We start from the raw sequence: 25,536 nt of genomic DNA on the forward strand, positions 1-25,536 counted from the left end.
TAGCTGCAGGATACATGAAAAGGGGGGGCAAAAAGTGGATTTCGAGGTGGTGTCATCACCAGCGAGAACGATCGTCCATATAGCGTCGCAAAGAAATGACTACATCAACTGATGCAAATACCTACCCCCGAAAGTACATCTAATGGTGGGCCCATGATAATTCAAATGTCCCGTACTCCTACGACGTCCTTATGATATGACCCAAAATCTACGATAACGTTACCGTATATTTCCTCATGTAACGTTACGCTCGTAATTTCTACCAATCATATCTAACAATAAAAAAGTAATGAATATTATTACTCTGGCGACATCTCCATACAAAATTTGCTGTAACCCCTATCGGATATTTCCGGGGTTCTCTGTAAGTGTCTTACTTCTCAAGCTATCGTCAGGTGTACAAGGGGTTCAGTCGCATGTATTACGTCGTAATTTCCAGTCACTTTGGTATGTGTGCTCTGATTTCTCTCAAAGTTAAGGGTTGTTCATATACATACATAATATACACGAATATAAATATATTTAAATACATTCCCCAAGGTCCACGTACTACTTCATGGGGATCGGCTGTGTTTTCAATATCCACAATATTTCCTTAAAAGTAGTAAGCTTATATACATCCATCCATATATATCAATCAATTTATAGCGTGTTATTGGAGATTCGGTATGAATTTCCGGACCCTGTTCAATCAAATCTCGCCGAGCGAATCGAGCACCAATCTCTCCCATTGGTCAATCCGAAATTGCTTGTCGCTGATTGGCTACAAACCATTTTCGAGTTTCTACTTGACGAAGTGGATACTAATGGCCAATCAGATGTCTCGGCTCTATTTGAACGAACCATGCAAAATTGGGAACTTTGAAGAAAATCGACAATATATAACGTGGCTTCTTAGATGCTAACCGCCATCTCCATCGCTTTGGGGTTGAACGACTGGAATGGCTGGACGCGGTTAGCGTTGCGGGCGTCCACGACCTTGATCTGCGCGTATAGGTCCGCTGTAAACGTTTTGACGAGGGCTTTGGCCTTGTCGTCGAGCATAATGTGCGAGAAATCCTCAGTGATGGAGGGCTGGGTGAACCCTGTCGCAGACATGATCAAAGCGAGGCGGACGGCGTTGCCTGGTCGCGCACTGAGCTCTCCTTCGACCCACGCGGATGGGCAAAACGCGGGATCGCTCACGTACTCTGCGATCGTGCCCAGGTGATTGTGCATACTCGAGACGAGGAAAATTCCCTGCGACATAAAGTCTTTCAAATGGGATTTGGTCAGGTCGGGCAGGGGCGCGGGGGATAATTCCCCCATGTACCGCCAAAACTTGCCAACGTCCACATCCATAGCAACATCGTCGTCGCTGGGGTAGTATAAATCCACATAGTTGGCCACAAACTTGTACACAATGTGCCAATAATCGAGCCCATCTTGGTGAAACGGTAGCGTGAGCGTATCAATCTCTTGCTTGGCCATCGTCTCGGGGAACGTGGCATACTCAAACTGAGTCAGCCCAAACTCCCACGTTTGCTTCATCCCGGCTGTTGTCAATGCAAAAGCCCGTTGAAGCATCCCATTGGGCCAGAATAAAGCGCGGCCGGCGCCGTAGTTGATGGACACGGACCGAAATGTAAAGGGTTTGAGCAGGCGGCGCAGTGGATGGCGCACGGGTAGCTTCTCCCGCGAAGCTGTGACCAAGTAGTTGGCCGCTGTCACATGCACCCCCAGCAGATGGTCCACTGCCGTCACCTTGGTCATCAACGTGCCCCGAAACGTCATTTTGATATACGCCCAGTCGTCGTGCGTGTTGGTGTACTATATATATATATATAATTTCTCCGAAATTGAGGGAAATATCGTTATTTACCGTTTTGTCGCCGCGCTGGATCTTGACCAACTTCCCGTGCTTGTTGAAAAAAGCATCTGCGCCGTACTTGGCAAACCCTGGCCGAACTTCGAGCCCTTGCATCACGTTGAGCAACACGCCTAGAAGGTTTGCATCGTAAATATATATATATTATATATATATATATATATATAAATTACCATAATACGAGCCATCAGCGTGGGCTTGGGGCAACTTCTGCACCAGATGCGACCCCAACCCGTGAAACACGAGCAATTCCAGCGCCCGATCCGAATACCGATCGTTCCAATGCACATTCACGCGAGGCCACATATGTCCCACCTAATAATTCAAAAAAGCATTGTAAGACACGATTTTTCACTAAACATATATATATATATATATATATATATGTAATACTGCCATATAAAAACCTAAAATATATTTACTAATATATACTACGTAGTACATAAATATGTATATGTTATATATGCATGTTCAAATATGGTATGCATATATATTTATTTAAGTCTATAATTCGAATAAATATAATAAATATATACTTAAGTATATACATTTCACTATAAATATATATATATATATACTTCGAACTATCCATTATAGAAATAAAAGGTACAACCAGGAAGGAATAGCACTATTATATCACGACCAATGCCCAAATGTGCCCAATACTTATATCCAACACAAATACAATCAACCAATCGAATATTGCTAAAACAATTCAAGGACTACAGTCTCCACAAACAAACCAAACACACTGACTGTTAGTGTGGTACAAGTAATAATACCAACTATTAATATATATATTTGAGTGATACCAACTATTAATATATATATATAAACCCACACACCTTGCTCATAACGTAGCGCTCTCCGTCTTCTGCTGGGAGCCACAAGTGACTAAAGTCGTCGACGAATGGAGCGTGGTCTCTCAATAGATTGGTCTGCTGGATCTCGAGCCACGGCTGGCACGGCCAGTCTTCGTCCACGATGGGAATCTGGATGTTGGTCTGAATTAGTGTGATTTTGTCCAGAACTTGCTGGTGCTGGGGAACAGACAGCGCCGTGGTGGCATATGGGCGGTTCCACAGCGTCTGCTTCTTGGAAATCAACTGAATCATAAGTCTCGTCCATAAGTCCAGCCGAGAATCGTCAAAGTACTCGGCCGCATTCACGCCTAGTTGTTGTCATTATAGCAGGAATATTATATAATTCATAGGATTGGGAGTTATGCATCGACATCAAAAATAAATAAAAACATAAGCATCGGCAATCGTAGTGTATGTATGTATAGTATAGAAAACAGCATATCCATCGATCGTCCTTCTATTGTTTAGAAAAATACGTCTACTATTTATACTATTATTTTGTAAAGATACGAAACAACACTATTAATATAATAAGTAGCAATCTTGTGAGAATACATCGAGGCATTGGTTCCGTTATCTTTAAAACATAACAAAAAATAAAAACCCTTTCAAGCGAAATCAACACGAACGATACTCTCAAGTCCCGTACAATAAATACATACAATAAATAAGTACATAGAATCAATACATAGAATGTAAATACATAGAATCAATACATAGAATAAATACATAGAATAAATACATAGAATATAAATACATAGAATCAATACATACATAGAATATAAATGCATAGAATCAATATATATAATATAAATACATAGAATATAAATACATAGAATCAATAAATACATAGAATCACAATAAATACATAGAATATAAATACATAGAATATATAAATACATAGAGTATAAATTCTTAGAATCAATACATAGAATATAAATCCATATAATCAATAAATCCATAGAATCAATAAATACATACCCGTAAGCTCCTGTACATCGGGGCGTCGTAAGAACTTCCAGTCGTCTTGGGTGCCCACGATGCCATAGGTCTCAACTTCCGGAGTCGATGGATCATCCTCGTTCAGTCGTCTGTGAAAGTTCACACCCATGAGTTGTCCAATCGGGACCGCCGTGACTGAATGCGGCTGCAGCGCATACTCTTGACCAGGTATCATTTTCCACGTAAAGTCAAACAGCGACACCAGCACGGACTGCATGATCACGGTGGTGAGTTGCTCTCCGGCGCACCGGCGATGGCTGCCAAACCCGTGGGGGCAGAATGAGAACGGTCGCGTCATGTGCATGCCGTCGACGTCGGCTTGCGTGAACCGCGTCGGGTCGAACGAGTCTGGGGACGGCCACGTGTCAGGGTCGCGATTGGTTGCTTCGAGTCCAGCCATGACGAGCGCCCCCTCGGGGATGCGAAACACTCCGGTGGACGTGACCAAGTCGAGATCGCGCGCCGCCTTGGCGTACACTTGAGTGGGCCCAGCAACAAAGTATCGCTTCACTTCCAGTACAAACAGGTTTAGGTACCCCATCTCGTCCAGGTGATTCCACGGCGACTCGTCGCGGCCATCATACTGACGTAAAAAGTCGTCCCGCGCACGAAGTACCTTGGCTCGGATGTCAGGGAACACGCATACGGCCGTGATGAGGTTGGTCGCCGCCGCCGACACGCCGCCAAACCCTGCAAACATGAAGTGGAACATTTCGTTCTGGAGATCATCGTCGTCGGTCAAGTCGCCAGTCGCTACGAGCACATCAAGGACCGAGTTGAGTGGTTGCTGCTGTCGTTTTGTTTGGTTTGCCTTGGCCGCGGCGATGGCGGGCGCGATGATCTCGGCGATAAACTTGGCGCGACATGTGACCCCGTGTTCGTCGGTGACCTTGGCGGACTGCTTGATCGCCGTCACGTAGTCGTCGACGTACCGTCTGTACGTGTCGAACTCGCCTTCGACACCGTACAACACGGCGAGGAGGACTTTGAACACGAGGATCTTGGTGTTGACCGCAAATGAGATCGCGCCGCCGTGTGCCGCCCACTTGCTGTGTTCGGTTTGCACGATTCGACGAATGATAGGTTTGTACACGTCCAATTGCGCCGGGGACAACGCTTTGAGCAGCGCCGCCTTTTTCGCGTGGTGGACGTCTCCGTCCAGCGTCACCAAGATGGGACCGAGCAATGCAAGGATCGATGGAGGGAACGCACCTTGCTTCACCAATGACCCGTCTTGCAGCTTGGCTTCAAACTCTTTCAACGCTTCGGGGCCGCACAACCCCGCGATCTTGGTCGACACGAACGCGCTTTCGACAAGGAAGATGTCCCCGTAGTGGTCCCGGGCGTTGAGCAGCGCCGTCCGCGGGTCCTTGGAGAACCCGATGAGCGTGCTCAGCGACGTCGCCTCATTGTACACGTAGTTGGACGCGGCAGCTCCCATGATCAACCAGCCAGCGGGTACGTCGACGGAAACTATTTGAAAAGTGACGTCCTTGTTTTCACGACCCGCGCTGCGATCTTGTACTAGTTAAGCGAATTGGTACTATGGTTTTGCTGCATTTGATTGAAAACACAAGGCAAATCATGGAAAATTCCCTTAATTAGTTCGTCTGCAGCAGGACGTATACTAGAAGTTTGTATGCAACGATACTGCCTTTCGTTGAACGATTCGTTACCCTTAGCTTCAATTCATCGCGTGGACAATTCTATTAATAGGAGTACTACTATCATATTGTAGGGTCTTCGATTGAGTACTACTCTGTACTGTGCTAGTAATAACGTTACCCAGTACTACTAGTACCATATGGTACTTACTAGTATTGCGTACTCACCTGTATAAATGCATATTACTTCGAAGTAGTATATTTAAGGTTGGAGTGTTTTGTATTTTTATATTGGACGAGGCATACATCAACTTCCTGATTCGCGCACTTATTTTGGAACAGACTAGTAAGTACCATATGGTACTAGTGTACTACTGGGTAACGTTATTATTAGTGCGGGAGTAGTACTTGTACACTGTACATTCACAGACCGTGTGGGGTACATATGTAACGCTACTGTATCGCATGCGATGGTGAAATGGCTGGCTATTCGACGTCCCAACAGACGGGTCTAGTAACTGTAACGTTATCCGATGCGATGCTGTCGTACACAAAGCACAGGTCTGTACATCGTTATCCGAACTGCACTTTGACTTTGCAAATTATACACCTCGAAATCAAAAGCAAGTCAAAATCCAAATCCTTTGATGATAGACTACGCCGTCAGTAACGACATTCCCACTGGAATCGGAGCTTGGACATTCTTCCCAGCGAACGGAACCATTGGGGCCACCTGAACATTCAAATTAGTCAGCATTTCCTGGCCGTCCGTTTGGCCCATGTTCGAGTGGATGTACTTCTTCGGTGTGGAGTGCACACATTGCTGGCGCCACCACCAGCACATGGATCATCATCCAATGGACACGCACATCGATCCCGTCTTTGAAACACTCGGAGATCAACCACACAGCAGGCACCTTGTTTCGATGGTCGTCGCGTTAAACACAAGCCGTTCGTCCTTGTCTTGCATGAGACCATTCACCCAGTAGAGCTGCATCGCATGCGCTGGAAACTATTATTAATATTATTATTTTTCTTTAAATAATTTTTTATTATAAATAAGGCTTTTTCTTTTTTATTATTTATAAATAAATTTTGTAGGAACTGGTATATCTTCTCCGACTTGACCTTGTCTTTGAGGTCCTGCACGGTCTCCGCCTTGTCGACATGCCGTCGTGTGCTTTGGGGCCCTTTCGTGGAGACAAGGCCAAGATGCTTGCTATGTGTCTCGTTCATCTCGGAGTGTTGCAAAGACGGGCTCCAACATGGGCTCCACGAACGGCCAGGAAATGCTGACTACCTTGAACGTTCAGGTGGTCCCAATGGTTCCGTTCACTGGGGGTGGCATCCAAGTTCCGGTGAATCCACCACTGGCGAAAGTGGCGGACACGTCCTCCTGACGGGGGAACACCTGTACTTTGATTTCGCGATCACTTCGAAAACTCAATAAACCTATACAGGTACTTGCGTTAAACGGAGTTTTTTTCTATTTCCAAATCCAATCACCGCAACATCCACACACAAAACGTGCATCACCCCCGATCCCTGGATACTATGCGCTCTTCCAAGTGATTCAGGGCTTGCAAGTGCATGATGCTGACGGACGGGTATCTTTTGGTGAAAAAGCGCAAGCTAACGTACTGTACCTACGTACACGATAATCGTTCTCCGCGAATAGAAAAACAGTTTTTTAAATGTTTCAGGAAGGGGGGATTCGTGTACGTTTCTGAATTATGTACAAATGGTATAGTAACACTATTAATACACCCTTTTGCAGTTAAGTTAGACGAATGCCCGATGTATTTGGCCGTTCGCCCGATAAATTTGGTGGTGTGCCCGATATAATTAGCCATGTGTCCGTTTAATTTGGCGACACAATTCATCGGGCAGATGGCCAATTACTTGGGCACACGGCTACATGTAATTATATCGGGCACACCGCCAAATATATCGGGCACACCGCCAAATATATCGGGCACACGACCTCGGCGGGCCAAATTAAACGGGCACATGGCTAATTATATCGGGCACACCACCAAATATATCGGGTGCACGGCCAAATACATCGGGCATTCGTCCAACTTAACTGCAAAAAGGTGTAATACATGAATACATGTGCCGTAGTTCTGTGACGAGGTTGAAAAGTAGTGCGATGCGCACTAATTAGAGTACGGTCGGCGGTGCAGTTTTACGAACATCCAGACACTACTACACCTTTTTGCAGTTAAGTTGGACGAATGCCCGGTATATTTGGTCGTGTGCCCGATACATTTGGCGGTGTGCCCGATATAATTGGCCATGCGCCCGTTAAATTTGGCACCCGGATGTCGTGTGCCCGATATATTTGGCGATGTGCCCGATATAATTAGCCGTGTGCCCAAGTAATTAGCCATCTGCCCGATGAATTGTGTCGTGTGCCCGATGAAATTGGAATACCCGGTAACTATATTCCAAGGAGTGCAAATCAGTTTTGGTGGAAACATCATGTGGTTGAAGTTCAGAGGAAAACGCGCGAAGGCAAGATCATTTCGAAATTTATACTTGAATAAAGTATAGTTTACTACACGTTTCGTCCATACTTCAACTCCCTCCAAATTGTTTTGAATCTGTCGCGCGCAGAGGTCATTTTTCGATTTACCTCAAGGAACGCACCCACGATGGACGCGCGGAGGCCATGAGCAACATGGGTGTTGGTATGTGACGTCACAGCAACGATGCGGCATGTGTCGTTTGACGACTATTTCTATGTTGAATTGACTTTTTATTGCGTGATTTCCATTTTCATCGGGCACATGGGCAATTGGTTGGGCACACGGCCAATTATATCGGGCACACCGCCAAATATATCGGGCATTCGTCCAACTTAACTGCAAAAAGGTGTGGTACTAGACGTATCGTATTCCGGTTCCGGAGTTAATATGAATAAGCAGTTGGAATTGGTCCAATGTTATTTGGAACACATCCCATTCTCTTCAAAATGCTGAAGCTGTTCTGTATCGCTCTTGGCGAGGAACACCCAATCCCTGTGGACATTGCGGAGGCGGAGACCGTGGGGGACCTCAAGGACAAGATCAAGGGCAAGCAGATGTACCAGTTCCCAGCGGATGAGATGCAGCTCTACCGGGTGAATGGCCTGATGCAAGACGAGGCCGGACGTCTTATGTTGAACGGGACGACCATCGATATGCGATCGTGTGTTTGGGAGACCTTTGGTGGAGTCAAGGCCAAGATGCCTGCTGTCTCGTTGATCTCCGAGTGTTTTCAAGACGTCGATGTGCGTGTCCGTCGGATGATCCATGTGCTGGTGGTGGCGCCTGTCGCAGTGCCTACGATGTTGCCGGCGGTGGCGTCGTGTGTGCACTGCACACCGAAGAAGTTCATCCACTCGAACATGGGCCAAACGAACGGCCAGGAAATGCTGACTGCCTTGGACATTCAGGTGGTCCCCATGGTTCCGTTCGCTGGGAATAATGTCCAAGTTCCGGTGAGCCCATTCCAGTGGGAATCCACCGCCGACGAAAGTGGCGCCCCCCTGACTGAGGAACAGCAGCGCCGCCGGTACCGCTTGTACAGTACATGGAGGCCCAACTTCGCGATGTCCTGGACGAACAAAACCTTGGTATGTTTGGCGTGGAGCGTGGAAAGAACATCCTGACCGTTCCGATTCCGAGTGCCAACATCCAACTTTCTGGACGCAGCCCCGACTTGCTCATCATGCGCCCCCACGCCGTGTCGGACGCGAAGTACTTGCCTGGAGTCAAGTTAGTCGTGGAAGTGAAGCGCCAAGTGGCAGACGACGCCGACTACGAGGCGCTGTCGGAGCTGGTCGCTCTGGATGTGCTGGCTAACGGCTACGTGATGGCCCTATTGACCGACTTGAACGATGATTGGCGATTCTTCTGGGTCGCGGACACCCGAGACGACGGGCCTGCCCCCATCCAGCGCACTATCATAAAAAAAGTGTGCATCACCAAGCCGGAGGTAGCGTTCCAGGTGATTCAAGCGCTGCTTGTGCTGCCGGAATGTCGGTCAGAGTTGGACCTCCCCTGCTTCGAACGGCCCATCAAGATGCGAAAGCTCAACCCGATGGCGGCGCCTGGCAGCGGCGATGGCAGTGATGAGATGATTGGGATTCGTGAAAGCATCGAACGATACTATGACATCCAAAGTGAGTTGGGGCCTGACGAGGACATGGCACGAGCGTTGGCGCAGCAAGTTGTTCGATCCATACCTGCATTTAGCTTGTACCCTGAATCCATGGATTAACATTAAGGATCCATGTAAGACACAGCGAACCACTGAGATATATTTATTTAACCCTGGAAAAAGCCCTACGAGCAAAAAGGGCAAAAAAAATACGAAAATTGTTCGATGGACTTTTTAGTTCTGAAAGTGTAGCGAGGTATTAATGAGATTGATCCAGACAATCAAAAATTGGTCGGACGATATTAATAGCTGCGTTCGTCGTTTGCAGTACCAACGTTCCTGTGCATTCGCAGAGAAAAATCACTTTAACGTTAACGACTTACGTCCCAGACAGGTGCTTAGGCTACGTGAAGCCTTGAAGTTGTGAACCGTGAGCTCCATGCTTGTGCTATGGTTCTTGGGGATGCGGACGGCCTGGTTGGCTAGGGAGTTCCTGGCAAGAGCTTGGATGGATTTGGATACTTTTGGCAGTAGTGTTGATCAAGGAGCTGACAAGAGAAGTACTGGTAACATTCGGTGTACTACTGTAGTAGTACTCTGGAGTACTAATAACCATCTTGAACTTGCACACAATTGGGCCATTTTATTTGATTCGTCCGTTGAATGTTGTTACCTTCAACTTGCTACCGAGGCATTCGTTTATATAGTGCAAGTGCCATTGTCTGGCATGTACTACTACTACGTAGTACTGCGGAACCAAATCGCCGTGTTGCTAAAACTCGTGAGGATAACTTGTCACTTCAATGACAGGGAGCTACTAGTAGTAGTCGATTGGAGAATCGATATGTTCCAACTTGTCTTAAGATAGTATGTCTAGAGATTACTCATAAGATGAACAGTATTACCGTAGCATATTAGCAATAGTATAGTATAATGGAACTGCTCGGTTGGGTCGCAAGGTACTAGTAGTACTACTAGTACTGTATGCAGCACCATCATCATTACACTTATGAACCTGAGGACATCTCCATGAAGATCCCCTATCAAGCATGATATCGTATGGATGGTAGAACACGGTGTATTACAGGTATTCGTGTTAACTACTACTACGTAGTACTACGTAGTAGTAAGTTAGTAACTGTAAGGAGTATGGTCTATCGAGGTTCTGTGCTACTAGTAGTATGTACTAGTACTGCTCAGTAGTTGTTCCGAGGTTGGGTAGTTGAAGTTACCAAATATTGGGTGAAATGGGTTGAATTTTCACCAAAAACAAGTCGAATTGTAAATAATCATGATCCCAAAGTTGCAGAATTCCAAATGGACGACGTTGCGGCCTTCTTTGCTGGCCTTCGAGCCACGCGTCATACGCTACATGCGCATCCTGAAGCCAGCTTCAAAGAGTTCAAGACGCAGGACTTCCTGGAAGCGTACTTGGTGAACGAATCCCATATCCCCTTGGAGAACATCAAGCGCGTCGCCACCACAGGTACAACCGATATGAACGAACTTGCTCCAAGACTGACTTTGTCACCTTCGCTAGGGTTGGTGGTGGACATCCATGGACCCACCGAGGGAGCGAAGTCGACGACTGCGTTGACGTGCATCGCGTTCAGAGCCGACATGGATGGGTTGCCGATGACCGAGCACAATCCCCACTTGTCGTACCAGTCCACCGCTGACCAGTGCGCGCACATGTGCGGCCACGACGGCCACATGACAACGCTCCTGGGGTTTGCGACGCTGGTTCAGTCGCATCGCCACCTCCTGCCGCCCCACACCACCGTCCGCTTGCTGTTCCAACCGGCGGAGGAAGGCCATTTTGGTGCCGTGGCTATGATCAAGGACGGCTGCTTGGACGGAGTCGACGAAATCTATGGGTAACACCTACATATCGCTCAAGCGATTGCATATTGGCATTTGCACAGCTGTTCAGTCTTATGGTTCAGTCTTATGGTCAACAAAGTCATCCACACATGGTGGTTTTGAATCTATTGGTCGTATATTGGAATATCAATGTTTATATCACTTTGGACTTAACCTTACTAAAGTATCATTTGCTCACTTTTTATATTCCTGGACCCTATTTTGTGTCACTTTGGACCCTCGAGAGTCTCATTTCCCACCCTTTTTATATCACTTTTGGCCCTCCCGAGTCTCAAATGACATTTTTTGTATCACGTTTGCCCTCCCGAGTCTCAAATGACATAGTTTGTATCACTTTTGGCGCTTCAGAGTATCAAATGACATTTTTTGTATCACTTTGGACCCCATTTTCCAATTTTTGTCGAGTAGATACCACAACATTCCGCATGCTGTGGGGCAAATCCAAGTCAAAGCAGGGCCCATGATGTCACATTCGGCGCGATTTTCCATTCAAATCCGAGGCCCGGGGGGGCATGGCTCGGCCCCACACCAAACCCAGGTATATATATATATTATTGTTATTCTTGTATATTTTGAATAGTACTATATACTTTCGTGTCTGATGAGTAGGACCCGATTGTTGCGGCGGGGCATATCATTGTGGGGATGCAGTCGATTCTAAGTCGGAATGTCTCTGCCCATGACAGCGGCGTGCTGTCGATTACTCAAGTCCACGGCGGGGAAGCCGATAACGTCATCCCATCTCTCGTGACGTTATCAGGCACAATGCGCGACTTTTCACCTCATGTGTCCACCCTCATGCAAACCCGTACGATTGGAGATATATATGGAGTTTGGATGATATTTGTAAATATAAATTCATGTTATAATATAATTAAATTTTTATATTTATAATATTTTTTATATTTATAGTACTTTTTTAGATAATTTTCGTATCACTTTTGGTATCTGTTTTCGTTTCATGGACTGTCATGCTGGTGGATACATTTGTTTGAGTCGATATATTGTCGATTTGATACAAATTTGGGGAGGGGGTGCAATCGAATCGCGCCGACCAAACCGATCCACAATCGATCTGATTGGTTAAATTTCATTGAGAAGGTTTTGATTGGCTAATAATTTTGAGCTCATCTGAGGTAGCCAATCAAATCGATTTAAATTTCAACGAGAATCCACGCCACAACACGAAATTTCACTCGAAAGCACAATATATATATATAATCTATACTAGTATGTGGGATTCCTGAATACTAGTGAGGTGTTACAGTGACCCTTGTATGTATTTATGTAAACTGGCCATTGAAATCTCGTTGTTTCTAATTCGTTTTATATTATTGCTTTGGAATCGCTACTTCTTGCATCCGTCTCGCAGTGTTTAGTAGTTTTGTGTGCACTTAGTACTACTACAGGTTTTTCCACTTCTTATCGTAGTACTACTAGCTCGTCTATATATTTATCAATACACATTTGTAGGCATGACCGAGATTGTCCAATATACTGCCAAAGCATACGGCGTCGAGGGCAGCATCTCGTTTACGGATGGGTATCCGGTGGTTCTGAATGCTTTGGCGCAGACGAACGTTGTCACAGAAGTGGCTCAGAAGGTGGTGGGGCCATCCAAAGTAACTGCCGAGGGCCTTCCAAACTGCGCATCGGAGGACTTTTCATACTATTTGCAGCGAATTCCCGGCTGTTTTTACTTTGTGGGGACCGTGGACAAGGTAATAAGTCGACGTTTTATGCCGTTCTAAATAAATATATATATATATATATAACCTTTCAAGGACCAAAGCACCAATGGGGCTATGACTCATAAAAGGGGAATATCGTTCGATTGTAGACGCAAACCCAAAATCGACTCGTGCACAGCGACACGGTATGCTTTTGTATTATTATTTTCATGGTTATAATTTCACTGTTTTATGTATTAACTGTAAATATGTGCTAATTTGGTTAACTAGTATGACTTTAATGACGACATTTTGCCCGTGGCCGTGCGCATGTTTGTGGAAATTGTGCACCAACGCCTCAACTGTACGCTGTTCTCGAGCCACGAATTGCAAACGTGGACTTCATAACCAGAGCAAATTGGACAAAAGCGAAGTCGTCCCAAGTTACTGTAGTTAGTACAAGGGAATGAACGATACATATCTTAACTACCGTATGTGTCGTTGATCTGCACGATGAAATACAAAACGCGAATATCGTTCTATAATTCAATACAATCTCAAATCAATTATACAATTCGAATATTTAAATAAATTCGTCAAATTTAATTCCAAGGTGCAAACTTAACTACGACAAATACGGTATACATCAGGGTACTATGTATATATATTATATACTATCTTAACTATATGTCAGGCAACAGGCGCCATTCCGTGACTACTAACATTAGTAGTAACTTACTAGAGTACGTACCGGTAGTGTCTCGAATAAGCATCGTCCTTGCTACTGTATGGTTTCCAATTACAGTTGCATAACGCATCTACCAAGCTACCACTCGGAGGAATACAAGAGTCGTTGAGCAATTATAAAATCAAAAGATTTTATATTTGTTTACTTACGCGATACTGGAGTATACAGTGTAACCAGGCCTTGAACACGTTGAAGCCCTCCAGCACAGTAAGTACTGTAGTATCGTCACTGTTATCCAGTACAGTACCCTGATGACCAACACTCCCCAGAATACACACTAGATTGCGGCCGCGTATGGCTTGGAATGATCCAACAAAGACGATCAAACCTACTACCGTACTGTACTTCTACGTAGTAGTAGTAAGTACTAGTAGGAGTAGAAGAAGTAGAATACTCCGGAGTATATATATATAGCCGGTAGTACGTTGCCCTGTACTAGGACAACGCAGCCTTGGCTCGTGTTGACATATCGCCGCAACTTCTCAAGCGATTGCTTGGTTTGAGTTGAAAGGGGAGGGTTCTGACTCGACCCTAACTAGGCTTCCTGGTGTCGATGCCAAGGACCTGAGGAAACCTGGGACTGAACCAGCGACCATCGGTGTGTTCTTATCATACTTAGATCAGGTGTAAAGTGATCTATACAGAGAACCGAGTAGGAACTCGCGCACAGTGGTATCGACACTACTTTTTTCCCATGGAGCATTCATTCATAAATTCCGACGTCAACCAATAGTATTTTTTCATATTTTATATTTTAACCAATAGTATGCTCATAAAAAGTTTGTAAATTGTATGATTGGATATAATAAATTAATCCGATTGATCTGATTGCAAAATTATAATTCGTACTCGGAATCACAACTTGCGCATTCGCATACAATTCCCCATATATTTCAAAATACCACTGTGCGCGAGTTCCTACTCGGTTCTCTGTAAGTAGACGCGCTCCCAACTGAGCCAAAAGAACTGGTCAATTTGGACATGAGATTGTACTACGAGAATGTGTACTCTCGACTGTTTGCTACGGAGCCAGCCAGATACGGTAGTACCAACAGTACAGTACGTACAGTAGTGCGAAGCGCAGGTTAGATACTACTCTGTAGTACTGTACAGTACTGTGTACTAGTACTGTAGTGCTACTGTAGTACTACTAGTAGTGAGCTACAGTACTCACTGCCATACAGTATACTGTAGTACTGTACTTACTGTACGTCGACGACATCAATGAATAGATGTCGCAGAGATGGACATTTCAAAGTTGTGTAATACAGTACCGTTCGGCATACAGAGCACGTTAGTCCCTATAGTAACCCCAAACCTTTCGTTCGAACGATTGCGAAAGGTATTGAAAACGTGTGGAGAAGTTAGTCTATCTCTTATATGTGCATGTGTTTAGTATACGGCATTGGCGATCAATGGTCCAGGAATCTCCCCAGTCCAGTCAACCAGTCCAAAGTTGTTGAAGGGGGAAATAAACTTCCCTGGGCGGGTGACTAGTGACACCATCACCCCAAAATTCAACTGTATAAACCATTGACAAGAAATATATGCAGCGGCAGATGATTTATCTTGACCATCGGTTATACTTGTACTATAAGAGTACTACTATTAATAGTACCACTTTAACCACTTCCAAATACTACGTAGTATTATTAATAGTACAGTATGCAGTACTCCTATTAATACCGGTAGTACTCAGGTAGTCCAATCTTCTTGTAGCGTTCGTCGTTTGAGCCTTTCGATACTAACCAGGATGAACACGAACATGACTACTAAGTACTAGTAGTACTACCTGTATTTAATACTAAATTTTACGTGTGCTATAAGCCTCTCTGAATTTTGGTCCAAATATACATATGGTCACACTATCCCAATGGACTATTTCGACTGCCTTTACCCGCCCATGTACCCAACTCCACCACAATAATGTTGAACCGAATCGATTGGCTGCGGAATCGACCTATACACCTCTCGACATCATGTCATTTTGATTTATCTTTCATCTTGTTCACATGGAATTCGACGCGCCTACGTTTTTGGAAGCCCCGGTGTCCCAAGACATGTCCAAGCCGATCGTCGCCACGTCGGCGTTGACGGCTGGCCAAGTGATCTTTGCCGAAGCGGCGACGGTCGCATCCGCCGGCGGCATGGAGCCCGAGCAAGGGTTCCACGAAGAGGACTGCGAAGATGAAGAATGCGACGGCTGTGCCGCCATCGATGAGTCCGACGACGCGCTTGAGGACGTGCTTGACGAATCCGAGCACGACGAAGTGAGCGCTTATGTGGTGGCGCATTTCTCCGAGCTCACGGCAGCATGCGAGTCGTTCGAGGCGCTGGGCGCCTCCGAAGTCCGCAAGAACCTGTTCAAGGTCTTCCACTTGATCGAAGTGGATGCGAAAGCCATCGACAGCTTCCTATCCCTCGACGTAGTCGCCGACGATGTGGCCGCGACGCTGGACGCCGCGACGGGCCTCCGCGACGCACACCCGTCCGCTATTCCCACCAGCCTCACCACAGACCAAGTCGCGCACCTCATTGGAGTCCTCCATAAGCATAGCATTCCCCTCGAAGACATTGGCGGGTCCGGGCTGTTCTTCTTCGTGTCCAAGCTCAAGCACAGCTGCACCCCCAACGCTTCGTACACGGACGCCGGCGATGCCATCTGGGTCACTGCCATCCAGCCCATTGCCGTCGGCGAACAAATCACCGTCGACTTCTTCGATACGCACTACATGTGCGCCGCCGAGCGCAAGCAAGTGCTGACCGAAGAAGGCCACGCGTGTGCATGCGGGGTGTGCTCGGGCACCGCGCCGGATCTCACGCGCGGGTTCAAGTGCCAAGTGCCAACTTGCCCAACCGGAATTGTCCACCCGACAAACAGCGATGTATTTGCGTGCACGACCTGCGACACTGTGTGGGATGCCGCGACGGTCGCTGCCGCCGTCAAGGCTGAAGACACCCTACTGACCGAGCTCGAAGTGGACAGCGTCGAACAGATGCTCGAGCTGGTCCAAAACTCGCCCCTGCATCCGTTCCACCATATCTTTTACTCGGCGCTGGCTGTGTTGTTGGAAGACTCTGTCGCAGAGCAAAACATGACCGAGCCCCAAGCTTTAGCGCTCATGACCATCCAAGCCGACGCGCTCAACTACGTCGTGCCTTTTCCGCATTCGGAAAAGGTGTCTGTCTATGACTCGATCGCCCAGGCCCACGTTGAAGCAGGAGATATCGCCAAAGCTACCGAAGCGTACGCCCTGGCATACCAGACATGCATCAATGTGTTTGGACCTGAGAGCAAGACCTCTGTCATGTTCAAGGGGTTGGTGGACAATACCCCTACGAATGCTGCAGAGATTGCCGCTGCGTATGGCTTTGATGTGGACGACGACGACGACGAGTAGTTGATGGGTATGTATGGTGTACTATGTACTACTAGTACTACTAGGGCATGCGCGTTGGTTTCGATCGAAGAAAATGGCGATAGTTAGTACCTAGAAGTCGTACACAACAAATAACTTAAGACCGTAACTATACATATGGGCGCAGTTCCGTGCCAACTTGGTTCCGTGCCACGATGCATGATTGGTAGAAAAAAATCACTCTAAAATTTTCAGCCAATCAGATGCAATTTTTGACAGATAACTGGATAAATCAGTGGCTCGGAACTGTTTTCAGCCTATCGATATTTCCACTCTTTTAATTCATTTTCCATCAACACTAATACGAATTTCGACATGATTCGAAGTTCTACGAACTGCATTAATTCTCCTCTTTAAGAAACACTATTATAATAGCAATTTGGAGTAAAGGAACACCTCCATCGACGAGTCCCGAAAAGTGTTACGGAACCATGCCCATACATATACTACATGTAGTAAGTATTAATACTACGTAGTAGGTTCTCGACACCAAGGAGCGAACGAATGCAAGTATTGTTGTGTTTATTCATGAATGCATCGATGCAACCAAATGTAACGAACGTTACAAAAGAACCGGCAAAAAGAATTTTGCCAATCAGTTTGCAGGAAATCATCAGGTCAACCAATCAACAGATATTTAGTGTGTGTGTTGGTCATTTCCTCTGGCCTTTTTTACAAACAAATTTCAGTACCAAAAATCGAAAACATTAGATGGATTTGGCAAATCAGTCCAAAATTCCATATTATGGCTGAAAGGACAATAGTAATGCATGATGATGGCACTCTTGTATATTTCACGAGTAAATAGCGCACTCACAGTACTATAGATTTGGTACATATTTCCAGACCCCGTCGAATCAAATCTCGCCGCCGAATCGAATCACGAATCGACACTATTCGCTAATCCAATTTTGAGTGGATTTAATTGGCTTTTACAGAAAGGACAAGTATATTTAACCAATCAGAACTCCAGCGTGATTCAATTTTGGATAGTCAAACCACGCGTATTTTGGGAGTTTATAGCGAATGCACAATATACCTTCAAATACTGTGTTTATAACTTCATTGAACTGTATGTACCAGTAGTAATTACTTCGAAGTAATAGTATCATATTGTGAATTTGCTACAAACTTCCAAAATTCACATGGTTTGTCTAACCAATATTGATTGAATCACGCTGAAGTTCTGATTGGTTGAATATACTTGACCTGTAAGAGCAAATCCACTCAAAATTGGATTAGCCAATAGCGTCGATTCGTGATTCGATTCGCCGGCGAGATTCGATTTGACGGTGTCTGGAAATCTGTACCGAATCCACAATACTAGTAATGAATATGTTTAACGTTAGTTACTCTATCTCACGATCATCGGGGGCCCAAGAGCGACCGTGTAATGCGCTAAATGTCGCATTTCAGCGCAAGCACTATTGGTGAACTCTTCGTTATATTTCTTTTCATAGCTTACAGTTACTGACTTTACATTGTTAGGGCCGAGTCTGGATGCCATTTATGTCAAATAATATTCTGGCAGAGAATTCCCTTTTTAAATGGGAGGCGAGAAAATATTTTCAAATTGTTTTGATGTAACCTCTGGATGCCATGATGGAATGAAAACTATCGATAGAATATCATGTTTGTAAGAAAAGGACTGTTGCAGCTCAAAAAATATTCTGTCAGAAAGCAGTAAAAATTCGACGTATTATGTCACTTTGAACACGTTAGATTTGGTAGCCAAACACACAAAACCTGTCGTTTGAGAAATTGTCATATCATAATATTTCTGAAAAAAAATTGCAAAAAGAGGTGTTTTCTGACATGTTTTGTGGCGGCCAGAGTGGCCCTTAGATAATAGTATTCTGACATTGATAATTGAATCAATATTGAGCTGATGCAATATACTACAGTACTACGCAGTACTAGTATAAAAGTAGTCCGATGTGATGAGATGACTTTCAGAATTACTGGTAGATTAGTACGACGGAAACAATTCACAATGGCCTGTGATTTTTTTTACTCACAGTGTCAGTTCATTTGAAATTTTGACTCGTTGACGTTGCCTTTGTTGTGGCGTCTTGATATCTTGCTATTGGTTGAAAATTGGCCAATCAGACATCTGTCCTACGATTGGTTATAATCAATACTACGTAGTAAACAGTAGTGCTATTAATATGACTTGTTCGTAACAATAATATTGGCCATAGAAATTTCTATATATTTGAAGTTACCACTTGGCAATTATTTCCGTCGTTTTCTGTAGTACTGGTATTCTCATTCTACACACACATTCGATCTCCCTTGTGGGGCCAAGGATCGCTGCTTTTGGTCACTTCCCCGGACTTGCAAAACACTAACATTTCAGCGGAAGGGGCAATGGAAATACACATTCTGGATTCCTTACGACTGTACCCCCCTGATGCGGAGATGTGATTGGTTCATATTGTTGAAGTCACTAGAAAGGCGCCCTAAGGCTACTACTGTACGACGAAGTGAAAGATCTCGCGTTGCGGAGGCGAAAGGGTATGGCTTCCTCTTTTAATAATGTTAGTAGTAGTACTAGATGCGTCCATTCATCAACAGTGACATCATCTCGGAAAGAGTACTATTTCCCAAAACGAACAGACTTGTTTCGCGTCATGGCTCAGATTAACTGTACTATACTCACAGTACTGTAGTACTAGTACAATTAATTGCATAAAGTAGTACAACTATTCATAGTAAGCCCCACCCGAGAGTACTAGCTAGCCTAGCTGTGCAAGTTAGTAGCCCAACACGAACCTTCGATTGACGACGTTTCCTCAATTGCCTTTCACTTTTGAATTCGCCCTGTGGACGACGACATCATGGTGCTCTTCCGAAACCTGATGGCGTTTGCTGCCGCCTTGGCTGGTGCCACTACTTCTTCGAATGATGTGAACAACAACCCCCACCAGATCACGTCTCTTCCCAACTACAACGACGCCAAGCCCATCAACTTTGACCAGTATGCCGGCCACATTCCGCTGCCCAGCAACAGCCAAAAGATGTTTTACTGGCTCGTGGAGTCCGAGTCCAATCCATCCACGGACCCGCTAGTGCTGTGGCTCAATGGCGGCCCTGGCTGCTCGTCTCTCGGTGGCTTCTTCACCGAGTTGGGTCCATTTGTCGTCCAGAGTGACTTGAGCGTCAAGCGCAATCCGTACGCGTGGAACCGCAAGGCCAACATGGTGTTCTTGGAGTCTCCAGCCGGTGTCGGCTTCAGCCAACCTGTCCTAAATGACACTGACTACAACGACAACTTTACCACCGACCGAGCGTACGAGTTCTTGGTCGAGTTCTACGCAAAGTACCCTCGATACAAGAACCGCGAGTTTTACATCACGGGCGAGAGCTACGCTGGGATTTACATTCCGTATTTAGCCTCCAAACTTGTGCAAACCCCGATTGCGGAGGTGAACTTTACCGGGTTTGCCATCGGCAACCCGTTCACCGACCAAGTGGCTGACGGTACGATTTACAATCTAGTATATACACATTTATTACCTTTTGAATTCTTGACCAATCATATAGTAGTACCTGTCGATTGATTGACCAATCACATCAACGTTTGCTGCCTTTGGGGATACCGATACCATTGTTTTGGTGGATATTTACTTGAGTGGCATACTAGTACTACTACATTAGTCCTAGTATAGTTGTAATGCTATTGTGAATGTAGGCAATTCCAACATGGACTACTACTACTCGCACGGGTTGATTTCCATTGAAAGCCACAACGCTATTAAGGCCAACTGCGCATCACCTGACTTTTCTCGCAACCTTTCGACAGCGTGCCAAACGGCACTGGAAGACGCCAAATTGAGTGCCCATACGGACGCTTTGAACCCATATTACCTCTACGGCGACATTTGCTTGCTGCAGAATGGCCAGGCGAAGGCATTGCCTAATTACAACATCCGGCCCAACACCCATCGTGGCGTGGTATGTATACATACATATATATATTATACACATGGATATATATACGTGGATATATATATATATATATATATATAGTGGTTGAGTACCATTGACTTTTCGTTTAATTCGTTTGGAGCAAGGTTTCGTTGTATATTGAGCTATTTTGATTGTTTCGGTTGTATTTGTTTTGGGGTAAAATTTCAGTGTCCGTTCGGCCCAACGATCCAACAAGATATATTTTTCTCTTTGAAAATGATACCATAACGTTAGTACTATATATATGTGAGCGTATATTTGACGTACGATATTGAATCATATATATTTATATATACATATATATATTGCAATGTATTGCTCATACAATGTTGGTGCATAGCTCAATTGATTGGGTTTTTGTTCCCTATTTTGATGGATCCTTTAACGTACTACTACGATAAGGCCATATATTACAATATTTAGCCACACATGGCAATATTAGTGGCCACGTTTATTTCTCGTTCATGGGCGGTCCAACCCAATTGTATCATTGTGTTGAAATTTCACCTCCCCTTAAATAATACTTCGAGTAGCGTTAATAGTATAAGTTTGCGCCTTGCTGCTGCTAATCCCTGTACATTTTCTCTTGACACCTGAGACTAGATTGGTCCGTGCCAAGATCAGTTTACCGAGTCATATCTTCGCCTTGAAGCTGTGCAAACCGCCATCCACGTCGAGAATGGCGGGGCGATTGCCTGGACCGACTGCGCCGACATTCCGTACATCAGCTCCCCATCTTCGCTCCAGAAGTACCCCGTTATCCTCAACGCCGGCTTGAAAGGGCTCATTTACAGCGGGGACGCTGACTCGGTGGTCAACTTTATCGGCACCCAGCGGTGGATTACGTCGGAGGGTCTGAAGCTTCCAGTGCAAGATAAGTGGAAAGCCTGGTTTGGCCCGGACAAACAACTGGCGGGGTACACTGAACGGTACACTAACTTGACGTTTACGACCATCAAGGGCGCCGGCCACATGGTGCCAGCCACAAGACCGCTGCATGCATTGTACTTGTTTGAGTGTTTTGTGTACGGTCAAGTGGCGTGCGACTCGTTTGCGTACCCCAAGGACGCCCTCGAGTATTTGAGTGGCGCCGACTTGACGGCGCCGGTGACTAGTAGTACTAGCCAGGCGAATTTGGTGTACTTGTGGTGGGCCCTGGGTGGGGTGGCGGTGGTGGTCGTGGGTTTGCTTGGCTGGCGATATGTCGCCCACCCAGAAAACCCAAAAGGAAACCGTCAAGTATACTGAATTGACGTCTGAAGTCAAGCCCGTGTACTCGACCTATATGCACTAGGAGAATGTGTGCTAACAGTAAGACCAGAAGTTTTGAGCAGGTTGGTATATAACGTTATACGTATAACGTTAGTAATATTAATACTCGTAGTGCTCATCCTCCAGAGTAACTACCAATGGTATTTGATTGGAACAAGTTATGCGTTGCGATTTCACGGTGGAGAAATCGGAATGTGTACATATGTGATTAGAATTAGGTTGATCAGTCGGGACTTTCAGTTAAGGTAACGCATCGAAATCCCGAACACTTTTTGCCGCAAATTTGATCTGTCCATTCAAGTTGATGTCCTGGAGAAACCAGACTACTCTGAGAAAATCTGAGGGACCCAATGAAAATATAATTCAAGCTCCATTTTATGTGCCATTTCAAACACAATTGAACGAGTTTTGCGATTTGGACGAAAATTATTATCACCACTTTCGAGCCGAGTTGGGAACTTCAAGAATTCCGAAATCGCGAACACTCAAATGTCTTGTCTTGAGTATGATGCTATAAAAATTTGCAAAATAACATCACCAATTTTAATCTGGATGGTTTAATTCAAAATGTCAACGAAAAACATTATATTCAACACAATTTTAATGACAGAACTCAACAACATCATAGTGGATGCAGGATAATATATTATTGTTTGGAATTAAATTACATTGAATTTGCTTCCGTCAACATGGAGTGGTGAATATAAGGGGCTGGTCTGCGAACATTCCCGTCCACGCTTTTTGAAGTATCCACGCAAATACGACTCCTGATTGGCTAAAACGTGAATTTTTCCGGATAACACAACGTCAAAAGCAGGGACGCCTGAGTTGAAGCAGGGATGATTCATCCCTGCTTTTGAGTGTCCGTTCCTGCTTTTGCACGTTTTCGATAGAAATTAAGAAATATTTTTGATATATTTTCAGAATCCTCGAAAATAGTTCGGATAACATCCCTGCCTTAAAGCGTGGATGGTTTTTCACAGACCAGCCCCTAATCATAGCCAATAGATTTTCATCGGCCACCAAGGGAAGTTATTCATTGGTCAAAATTGAAACTGTTCGCGATTTCGATGCTGTTGGGGATTTCGATGCGTTACCTTATACTACATACTTGCAAAACTTCTCTACCATATACCCCCCGCTTCAGTACCTATGAAAAAATCTCAGTGAAATCTGATCACAACCGGTACAGCTCCAAGCGGTACCTTGAAAACTCTTCGGGCATGCGCATTGGTCTCAATCCACCTCAGGACTTATTTTTCATTGGATGAAAATAACTAACGCATAGTGATTGGATATTTCTGTCCAATGAGAGAAAACTAGGTACACGCCCAACCAGAACCATGAAAATGTTCGTCATTGGCCGATATGTTCCAAACCGGTACATGTCCAACCGGAGAAATCATAGGTACTGAAGCAGGGGGTATACGGTAGTAACGTAGATGGCCAATTTATGGTGCACTTGAACGAGTAGAATGCGAATTATTCGTCTTTCCAGACCGGAATCTTGAAACTGTACACTTCAGCTTAGCGTCCTTTTACTCAATTTCCACTCAAGTCAACGCAAGTCGGACGGTTTGTGGTGCACGGTTAAAGCTTAAAATATGTATGGTGATTTTGCTTATTTTTGGCATTTTTCTAGTGATTCGATTGGCTATTCCGAAAATCTAGCAATTCATTGACCAATTTGACTGTCCCGTGCACCATAAACTGGCCAGAGAGGTTTTGCAAGTGTTCGCGTTCCACTTACCTGCCAAAACCGTCCATTGACGCCAAAAAGGTACTCAACTGCTTTGGGACGTCGAAAGACCAGCAGTGCGTTGGTGTCGGACACAGCATCGAGGTTGGACTGGATGTGTGGGATAATTAGGCGCTCAACGTAGCTTAACGCACACAGCACTAAGTAACGACGTCGCTTTGTCATTGTTTTCACGAAGGGGGCAAGCAAGGACAACTCCCACTGCGTGAGCACCATCGCTAAGTGATTTTGGATGAATATCCGAATAATATATACTTATACGGATATTTGTGAACAGAACGCCAACAAGACAACTACGTGACGTTATGTTTGATATTCCGTTCGAACTACTACTGCCTTTGACATAAGAAAACATGGTTCGGAGCAGAACGCGACCGCGAACGGACACTTGCAAAACCTCTCTCGATAGGAGTTCCTACTAACGATGTTAATAGTAGGTTGGTTTTGAGGTCGGTGGGAGTTGGGAAATCATAGGCTGATGAGCTCGGAAATACTCTATCAAGCTCGGAATGAGGCTTACTCTCATCAAGCTGGCTGAGTATGTACTCCAAAGGAATTATTGATACAGAGTTGAAGGCCTTGAGGCTAAGCTCGGAATAACTACTGCACCATTTTTCGTTTAAGTTCAGGTTATTTCTAGTGTATTTCGTCCGACGCACAACGGATTCACACCATGTCACGATGTGCGTTATATCGCCAAGCATTCAATACATTTCGTCCAGACCTCACTTCGTTGCATTATATTTTGACTAATGTCCGGTATATTTCGTAGGTATTACTACAGTACGTAGTAATTCTATTAAAATAGCATTAATACTTCGAATGTACTTCGAAGTACTAGTAGCTACTGTAGTACCAGTACAAATCAACATGATCGTGGAAAATTGAATTGCCAAATTAGTGACATACTACTAGTAGCCCTATTTGATTATGAGTAGTACTCATATACTGTATACAGTATAGGTACCGGTACTGGTAGTTCCAAGTGTTCTTGTATTGATTGTCCACCACATGTTTTGACCAATGACCATTCCTGAACTTTCCTACAGTGTGATAGAGAGCAGCAAGATGTTGGTCCAAGCGTTGGCTGTCGCCGCCGCGTTCGTAGTGTCCGCCGTAGCTGCCACCACTGCCAGCTCCCACCAGATCACGTCTCTTCCCAACTACAACGACGCCAAGCCCATCAACTTTGACCAGTATGCCGGCCACATTCCGCTGCCCAGCAACGGCCAAAAGATGTTTTACTGGCTCGTGGAGTCCGAGTCCAATCCATCCACGGACCCGCTAGTGCTGTGGCTCAATGGCGGCCCTGGCTGCTCGTCTCTCGGTG

The 25,536-nt window shown here is 45.1% G+C and overlaps 7 protein-coding genes across 12 annotated transcripts in view; 5 read left to right on the forward strand and 2 right to left on the reverse strand.

Annotated features, from left to right (window-relative positions):
* Nucleotides 1-852: 852 nt before the first annotated feature.
* Nucleotides 853-5,206, reverse strand: H257_09836 (hypothetical protein). The gene is made up of 5 exons (XM_009836201.1): nucleotides 3,712-5,206; nucleotides 2,713-3,038; nucleotides 2,041-2,182; nucleotides 1,862-1,980; nucleotides 853-1,809 (listed from the first exon to the last, which is right to left on the reverse strand). The coding sequence occupies exons 1-5, from the start codon at nucleotides 5,171-5,173 to the stop codon at nucleotides 895-897; spliced, it is 2,964 nt and encodes a 987-aa protein (XP_009834503.1). The 5' UTR covers nucleotides 5,174-5,206; the 3' UTR covers nucleotides 853-894.
* Nucleotides 5,207-6,234: 1,028 nt separating this feature from the next.
* H257_09837 (hypothetical protein) lies at nucleotides 6,235-6,572 on the reverse strand (the record flags this gene model as incomplete). The annotated part of the gene is made up of 2 exons (XM_009836202.1): nucleotides 6,235-6,348; nucleotides 6,465-6,572. The coding sequence occupies 2 exons, from the start codon at nucleotides 6,570-6,572 to the stop codon at nucleotides 6,235-6,237; spliced, it is 222 nt and encodes a 73-aa protein (XP_009834504.1).
* Nucleotides 6,573-8,313: 1,741 nt separating this feature from the next.
* Nucleotides 8,314-9,602, forward strand: H257_09838 (hypothetical protein; the record flags this gene model as incomplete). Its single annotated transcript, XM_009836203.1, has 2 exons — nucleotides 8,314-8,894; nucleotides 9,035-9,602. 2 exons carry the CDS (start codon nucleotides 8,314-8,316, stop codon nucleotides 9,600-9,602), a joined length of 1,149 nt encoding a protein of 382 aa, XP_009834505.1.
* A 1,172-nt stretch (nucleotides 9,603-10,774) lies between these two features.
* Nucleotides 10,775-13,610, forward strand: H257_09839 (hypothetical protein). Of its 6 annotated transcripts, none has more exons than XM_009836209.1 (7): nucleotides 10,775-10,968; nucleotides 11,023-11,359; nucleotides 11,775-11,904; nucleotides 11,976-12,174; nucleotides 12,840-13,087; nucleotides 13,186-13,242; nucleotides 13,328-13,610. In XM_009836209.1, exons 1-6 carry the CDS (start codon nucleotides 10,800-10,802, stop codon nucleotides 13,204-13,206), a joined length of 1,104 nt encoding a protein of 367 aa, XP_009834511.1. In that variant the 5' UTR covers nucleotides 10,775-10,799; the 3' UTR covers nucleotides 13,207-13,242; nucleotides 13,328-13,610. The 6 variants fall into 6 exon arrangements, with proteins under 6 accessions (XP_009834511.1, XP_009834509.1, XP_009834507.1 ...); XM_009836207.1 differs by having other exon boundaries at nucleotides 13,207-13,242; XM_009836205.1 differs by having other exon boundaries at nucleotides 12,840-13,242.
* A 2,158-nt stretch (nucleotides 13,611-15,768) lies between these two features.
* H257_09840 (hypothetical protein) lies at nucleotides 15,769-17,353 on the forward strand. The gene has a single exon (XM_009836210.1). It carries the CDS (start codon nucleotides 15,797-15,799, stop codon nucleotides 17,183-17,185), a length of 1,389 nt encoding a protein of 462 aa, XP_009834512.1. The 5' UTR covers nucleotides 15,769-15,796; the 3' UTR covers nucleotides 17,186-17,353.
* A 2,673-nt stretch (nucleotides 17,354-20,026) lies between these two features.
* On the forward strand, nucleotides 20,027-22,459 carry H257_09841 (hypothetical protein). The gene is made up of 3 exons (XM_009836211.1): nucleotides 20,027-20,686; nucleotides 20,898-21,160; nucleotides 21,779-22,459. Exons 1-3 carry the CDS (start codon nucleotides 20,044-20,046, stop codon nucleotides 22,421-22,423), a joined length of 1,551 nt encoding a protein of 516 aa, XP_009834513.1. The 5' UTR covers nucleotides 20,027-20,043; the 3' UTR covers nucleotides 22,424-22,459.
* Nucleotides 22,460-25,274: 2,815 nt separating this feature from the next.
* Nucleotides 25,275-25,536, forward strand: part of H257_09842 (hypothetical protein) — a gene marked incomplete at its 5' end in the record, with an annotated part of 2,903 nt that continues 2,641 nt past the window's right edge. The window contains one exon of the mRNA XM_009836212.1: nucleotides 25,275-25,493. Coding sequence (XP_009834514.1) covers nucleotides 25,275-25,493 — 219 coding nt within the window. The remainder of the gene's footprint in view (nucleotides 25,494-25,536) is intronic.

Source organism: Aphanomyces astaci (assembly GCF_000520075.1).
Source record: "Aphanomyces astaci strain APO3 unplaced genomic scaffold supercont1.25, whole genome shotgun sequence".
NCBI classification, from domain to species: domain Eukaryota; phylum Oomycota; class Saprolegniomycetes; order Saprolegniales; family Verrucalvaceae; genus Aphanomyces; species Aphanomyces astaci.